The 7,655-nt window shown below is 36.0% G+C and overlaps 1 protein-coding gene across 1 annotated transcript in view; it reads right to left on the bottom strand.

The window, feature by feature from the left end:
* LOC107661897 (parafibromin-like) overlaps positions 1–5,587 on the bottom strand; it is a 51,722-nt gene extending 46,135 nt beyond the window's left edge. Inside the window, exons 1-7 of the mRNA XM_016451686.1 lie at positions 5,418–5,587; positions 4,187–4,292; positions 3,848–3,917; positions 3,704–3,766; positions 3,475–3,527; positions 3,298–3,386; positions 1,711–1,924 (exon numbers count right to left, since the gene is read on the bottom strand). Coding sequence (XP_016307172.1) covers positions 1,711–1,924; positions 3,298–3,386; positions 3,475–3,527; positions 3,704–3,766; positions 3,848–3,917; positions 4,187–4,292; positions 5,418–5,548 — 726 coding nt within the window. The 5' untranslated portion in view covers positions 5,549–5,587. The remainder of the gene's footprint in view (positions 1–1,710; positions 1,925–3,297; positions 3,387–3,474; positions 3,528–3,703; positions 3,767–3,847; positions 3,918–4,186; positions 4,293–5,417) is intronic.
* Between the last annotated feature and the right edge of the window lie 2,068 nt (positions 5,588–7,655).

The following is a 7,655-nucleotide window of genomic DNA, read 5'->3' as shown; positions in this document are numbered from 1 at the left end:
GGGAGCAGGTGTGTTAAATTTGGTGTTATCGCTCTCACTCTCTCATACTGGTCACTGGAAGTTCAACATGGCACACACACAAAAAAACAAGTAGATAGAATAGAAAAAATAGAATAGAAAAAAAAAAGAAGATACATGTAGATAAAGTAGAATTAAAATAGAATAGAAAGTGCTAGAGTTAGAGGGTCAATAATAATATATTAAATATTATTTATATTATATATATGTATATATAAATACACACACATGCATATATATTTCAGAAAAATGTTTTATGTTTATACATTAAATATATTTATTTATAATATAAATTATATGAATATAAATATAGACATGTAAATATTTTCAAAATACATACTGTATGTGAGTGTATTTAAATACATAATAAATATACACAGTACACACACATATTATGCAAACAAAAACTTGTATTTTGGATGCGATTAATCGCGATTAATTAATTAAGCACTATTTTTTTTATTGCCCAATTTAAATTATGTACATCTGGATTTCGCAATTGTTGCAACTATTCTTCTTCTTCTTATTATTATTATTATATAATTAATTTCATTAGTTTAAATTATTTAACTTAGGCAATAAATAGTTTGTAATGTAAACATAAATGTAAATGCTTGTTTATAAAAAAAAGGAAAACAATGGCCCAACTCATCTGTGTCCAACAACTTAAAAAATATTTTTAGTATTTTTGTTGCCAACAATGTGCATCAGTTGCTACTTCAGCTGCAAATTTTGCAAAATTAGAACAATTCACTTACACAATTTCATTAAAATGTTGATTTATTCATTGAAATACATTTCCAAGGCATTATTGTGGCCGCAGAGTAAATTATTGAAGAGATATTGGCAGCAAAGTTTAACGTCCATGATGGCATTTATATTTATGGTTTTTAAATATGTTAATGCATAAAATGGACAGCCCGTTTTTTTTACCAAGAAAATTAAATGCTGCATCCCAATTCGCATACTATCTGTCCTAAATAGTATTCGAAAATATAATTAGTATGTCCCAAATCATAGTATGTTTAAGAAAGTATGCCAAAGATTCCCGGATGGTCTACTACTTCCGGTTAGAATTCAAAGTGCAGATCGATACGCACTCTAACGGCTAATATTGCCCACAACACATTGCGCGGTGGACTAGTAGGATTCGATTAGAACTACAAACATGCATAAGAAGTGTAAAAAAAACTACAAACATGGCAGATATACACAACCGACGGACAGGTAGAGAAAGAGATTTGAGTGATAAATAATCAATGTCTAAACTGATGAAAAATATTAATTTAATGTTATCCACGTTATATTTCATCTGCAGCAACACTGTGAACTTTTATAATGATACGTTTGGTCATTAAATTTTAAATGCATCATTATGCAAACACATGAGCGGAGTTCTCGGCATGATAGACCTGCGACTAGCAGATCAACGTGCCTCTTCATTTCTCTCCAATACGGTAGGAAATCAAATTAAACGAAATGTGGATGATGTTAACTGTGACAAGATGATTGACAGTGCAGTTTAAACAGTCACAGAATGCACGTAACTAAGTAGTATGTCCCAAAGCTTGCCTACTATTCTTCTACATACACAAAAGTATGTACTTTTTTTTTTTGTGAAGAAAGAGTACATACTTTTAGGGCATAGCATAAGTAGGCGAATTGGGACGCAGCAAGAGTGTCTCCTCTTACCTTGCCGCTGCTCTGTAAAATCGTGGTCCTCGTCCGCCACACTCTCTCTCGGCTCACAATGTCTCTGGTCACGTCCACTTCAGCATCCACGAAGCTTCTCTGTTTCTGGGTAATGTCATCGTCCAGGTCAGTCTTGATGGTAGAACGCTTCTTAGCCATGATTTTAGCCTTGATAGCAGCGATCTTCTCCACAGACATGGCTTCTGACAGTGACCTAAGATCAGAAGAATCATACGCTAAACTCATATCTAGGAGAACTAAACAGTTAAGACATGACAAGCTGCGTGTTAGGCACAATGCATAATTCCTTCAATATTGATTATATTCACTAAACAACACAGCTTTATTGGATTAATATAACAGTAATTACACAAAAATATTAGAAACACAATATTAAGACGTAATTTTAAAAATGTAGTCCATCGAAAAACTTAAATACTGTCATCATTTACTGTTGTTCCAAACTTGCATGCATAATTTTCTTCAGCTGAACACAAAAGATGATATTTTGAGGAACGTGGATAACCAGACAGTTCTGGGGTCTCATTTATAAAACTCTCCGTAGATTTCATCCTAAAAGTGTACGTATGCACAAAAGCTAGATTTTGAACCTGCGCAAAAATCCCTTTATAAATCCCAGTCAGGGGAAGATTGTGCGTACGTGCATCTGCACCCCGACTCCTCCCCAAAATCACCATATATGGAGCTTATAACGCCTAGTTTTACTATGCATACCCTCATCTGCATATAATTTCCATGCATATTCCCATCTACGTGACACCATGTTTAACACCGTTAAAGGTACAACACATTAAGGAAATATGAGATACGGACTATAAATGCCATTTGTGCCATACACATTAATTTTTATTGCTAAAAAGCATCCAGTATCCTTGTTATGTTTTAGCATAAATATATCAAAATCCATAAAAAACAAAACCGTTTAAAATAGTTCTCAGATAAATATTGTAGAATAGAGTTGATCTCATTCTTTTCCACTGGCCAAATAGAATTTAAATTGTTTTAAACAATTCAAATCAAATAAAATGTATGCAGTTTTCTAAATATGTCTAAATTCATATCATTTTTGTTTAACTTCTGCGTAATGACTTTATGTCATTTCAGTGCTTATCTCCATTAATGAGAGTGGAATATTTAATGTAAATGTGTATATCGAAATGAAAACGTATTTTAAAATAGTTGTTTACTTCATTACTTTTCTCACTCCAGGAAAAAGAGTGCGTTCGCATGGTCTAGAATGTCCGTACGGTGCGTACATATTTACGCCAAGTTTTTTTTATAAATCCCGATATGTGCTTGGAAAACTGTGTATGCAATTTCTATGCCCATTTTGTGCATACGCAACGTTTATAAATGAGACCCCTGGTCTCCATTGGCTTTCTTTATTCTTTGTATTATTTATTCAATAGAAGTCGATGGAGAATGAAACTGTTTAGTTCCCAACATTCTTCTAAATATTTTCCACAGAAGAACGTCAGTCATAAAGAACTACTAGCATCACGTCTTCTATGAACTTTGTACATTGCACATATTTTTTTGCTACAGTGTTAAAATGTTCGATCATACCTGATCTGATCCGTCTGCACGATGCTTTCCTTATGACTCTCGAGACGAGCAGCCAGACGCTCCTTATCCAGACGCACACGCTCTTCATCCTGAGAATCACATGCATAACTCGTGAGATGTGTCCAAGCATGTTGCTATTCAGCATTTTATTTTATTTTTTATTATCATGTCTCTTACCTCAACCCGAGGCTTTTTTGCCTCTGAAGACACTTCATCTGCTGCCCTTTTAACTGTTAAAACAATTGCAATTTAATGCCAGGTAATAGGTGATCATTCAATTAGAGGCACTTTTGACTACTTTAAATATTGAAAAAAATTAAATGGCCTAAAATAAAGATCTTATTATGGCCTTTTACGTTTATTTTAACGACAAGAACACACTCCAATCAAAATAAAGCTCACACACCTTGCGTTGGCCTTTGTAAACCAATCTCAATGGGCGCACTTCTGTCGATACTCGTTGATGATGCTGTAAAATGTGATTAAATGACAAACAGGTAAATAATTATGATGTTTTAGTTCAACGTCTGCTATTCCCCATCACACTTACAGCTTTCTCCATTGAGATAGGAGAGCAAGTCTTTTCTGTCGGGTCGTCTTACAACAGGGATGTTCTCTGTCTGTAATCACAAAAACAGGCTTAAGTTTTACTTTCCAACCAGCTGTGCACACAAGCTACATTATAAAAGAAACCCATAAAGATAAGGATATTTCCTGTTTATAGACAGCAAACTAAGCTTTAATTAAAACCTGAATATAAAAAGAACTTGCATTAAGCAGACTACCGAATTTTGGGAGAGGGAGGGTTTAAATGTGCCAAAATGACCAAAAATAAATAAATAGTAATACACTTTAAAATGTGTGCTGTAAACTGTGCTTTTGTACTTACTGCGGCTCTCCGCACATAGGACGGGTGAGGAAGATGCACATTGTTGAGCAGGAAAAGAATAGAGTCAAGAGTGTAGTACTCTTTAGGCTGTCCCTCTTTTCCAGTTCTGTAATTAGATTAAATTGCATGTTAAAAAAATAATAATATAGGCCTACCCTACACACTAGAGGTCGACCGATGTATCGGTTTTGCCGATTAATCGGTAGCATTAAGATTAATGAAAGCTGTGTAAGTGTTGTTCCTTGTTAGAGTGTGTTAATTTCAACATTTACTATTATTATTTTTTTTACTACTACTACTAGTGGTTCAGTACTGTTTTTGTTAATAAAGCACTATTTTAGTTTTTGTTCAGTATCAATTTTAAAACAATCGGTTAATTAATCGGTATCGGCCAGTGTGGTCCAACCTAGCTATCGGTATCGGCAAAATCCACTATCGGTCGACCTCTACCACAAACCGTTCAAAAGTTTAAATCAAACCAATTATATCATCAGCATAATTTCTTTGCAAAGTTGGATGAAAAAAAAACCCTACTGTATATGTCCAACATATATTTGACAAGAGTTTTTCTGATTAAATGCAAAACAAATGAAGAACCTGCAAGCCAATCATTTGGGAACCTTTTAAAAAAAAAGATACATTTCATCAAAATATATTACAACACACAGCAACCTTGGATAAACCTTAAATATGACATAAATAATATGAGTTCAGGTGGCTTCACAAGAAAACATGGTGTGCAGAACAGTTATATAGCACCTAGCAAAAAAAGTATTGTTGTGGGTCCATGGTACAGTAATAGTATTATATACTATATGATTAACATGAGTACTATTTACATCTTACTCCAGTGTACTTGAAAGTATAGTACGCCCAAAAACATACTCTGAAGATCCTACTTTGTGGCACCAAGTGTTTGATGACAAGGTTTTAAACTCTCAATCAGAGCAGATGATAATGATTCAACATTGTAACAAACGAGAAGTTGTTGCGCACGCAGCATCAGTGCAGCCTAAACGTTGTCTATGCAAACAGCTCAGTGGGTTTTATACAACAGCCAGCATATTAATAACAAACTCCCGGTGTCTATACACACGTATCCACACTGACTTCCTGACATCCTGCACAAGAACAGTTCAACACAACGCGAGTTTCTCCACACGAGTCCACCAGTAGCGCATTAGCAGCTAAAGCAGCTCAGCTCAAAACAACACGAAGAGCGCACACTTACCCCCAAATGACATAGTTAGTCTTGACATTTTTAGGCCAGGAGAATTCTCCGAAAATAACTTCATCCCCTTTCGCAACAATCTCCTTTTTCTGGATGTTGTACTGGCGAAGAACACTCAACACGTCCGCCATGATCGCGCCTCCTCTTCTTCTTCTTCTTCTTCTTATATTTTTTACGGCGGTTGGCATCCAGCGTATTGGTGCATTACCGCCACCTTCTGCTCCGGAGTGTGGATCAGAAAATAGGTTTACAGACTAAATCACCCATTCTCCCACCTTTATCCCGACACATACATACCTACACACGCACACCTTATCCCTGCCCTGCTTTATAATAACATTAATAACAACAACAATAATAATAATACTTTACCTACCTCACTATTCCTTTAACTCTTCATATCCTATAAAAAACCCCAGTTACTCTTAAAAAGTTTATAAGAATTCTGGTCTGTGCCCTATGCTCTGTGCTCAATAATCCTTTTAATGTAATATCCTGAACCCCTATCTCCCTTAGCTCATTCCTCATCACCTCTCTCTGTGCTCCAAACCTGTTGCATCTCAAGACCACATGCTCTACTGACTCCTCTTCCTGACAACCCTCACACAGTCCAGTATCATGCCTCCCTATCAATTTAAGTGTTTTATTTAATAAGCAATGTCCCAGTCTTAGCCTAGTTAACACAATTTCTTCTCTCCGATTTCCACTATCAACAATTTTATGTTTAACTTCCCTTTGGATTTGATATAAGTGCCTACCTTTCCCTTCTCCATCCCACCTCTCTTGCCACTTTTGATTTATTCTCTCCCATATTACACTTTTAACCTCTGTTTTGCTAACACTTACTTGCATTTCTATTTTTCCTTTTGTTAATGCCCTTTTTGCTAATTTATCTGCCATTTCATTCCCCTTTATCCCTACATGACCTGGGACCCATATAAATTTCACCTGTCTTCCTTGATTTACTATTCTTGTCACTGACTGGAGTACTTCAAACAGTATATCTTGACGACTTTTAGAATAGAATGACCTTAGACTTGCTAGAGCTGATGCCGAATCTGAGCATATCAAAACTTTGTCCTGTCCTGTCTTTTCCACCCATCTTAATGCTATTAACATGGCCAGCATTTCCACTGTGTAAACCCCTAACTTATCAGATGTTCTTCTATTTACTCCTATACCTCTATCTGGTAACACCACCCCCAATCCTGTTACTTCTGTCTCTGGGTTCTTAGCACCATCTGTATAAATCTGTATATATTCATTATATTTTTCCAGTACCCAATTCTCTTTCCAAATTAATATCCTCCTTTGCCTTCCTTTTTTCCTCTAGCACAAACCAGTCAACCTCAGGCCAGAATAGCTTCCACGGAGCAATCTCTGGATAGACTACCGTAGAACTTATCCTCAAATGAAACACTTCTAATTCTTTAGCTACAACATTTCCAATCCGACCAAAATTGTCCTTTAGATTCTTCCCATTCTCCCAACTCTCCTGCAATACTGCCTTAGTGGGATGTGAATTATTATGCCCTTGTAACCCTGCCCAATAGTTAGCCATCAACTGCTTCCTTCTTAACTCTAGTGGCAATTCCCCCATTTCTACCTGTATGGCTGACACTGGTGTTGTTTTGAAAGCTCCACAACATATTCTCAGTGCCTGTGCCTGGACTACATCTAACTTTTTTAACTGCGATTTAGCTGCCGACCCAAATACTACACTACCATAATCTAAGACTGACCGTATTAGAGCCACATATATTCTTTTCAGTGATAATCTGCTTGCACCCCACTCTCTTCCCCTCAAACATCTCATTACATTTATTACCTTTTTGCACTTTTCCTCCATTTTCCTAATATGATCTGTAAATGTTAATCGTGAATCCAAATTAATTCCTAGAAATTTAAAACTTCCAACCCTCTCTAGGTCTCTTCCATACATTCGTAACTTCATTCCTTCCGGAATTCTTTTCCTTGTAAAAAAGACTGACTGTGTCTTTTCTATAGAAAACCTAAACCCCCAATCATAACCCCACTCAACCACTTTATCAATTGCTTCCTGTATTTTCCTGCTTGCAAATTCCATATTCCTACCTCTCTTCCACAATGCCCATCATCTGCAAATAGCGACCTTCCTATATCTTCTGGAACTCTACCAAATACATCATTGATCATAATAATAAAGAGTAACGGACTTATCACACTCCCTTGAGGTGTGCCATTTTCAGCTGTATATTG

The sequence above is a fragment of the Sinocyclocheilus anshuiensis genome, unplaced genomic scaffold (assembly GCF_001515605.1).
Source record: "Sinocyclocheilus anshuiensis isolate Anshui unplaced genomic scaffold, SAMN03320099.WGS_v1.1 scaffold723, whole genome shotgun sequence".
NCBI classification, from domain to species: Eukaryota; Metazoa; Chordata; class Actinopteri; order Cypriniformes; family Cyprinidae; genus Sinocyclocheilus; species Sinocyclocheilus anshuiensis.
Note: the sequence above shows the minus strand (reverse complement) of the source record. Positions and strands in the feature narration are given on the sequence as shown.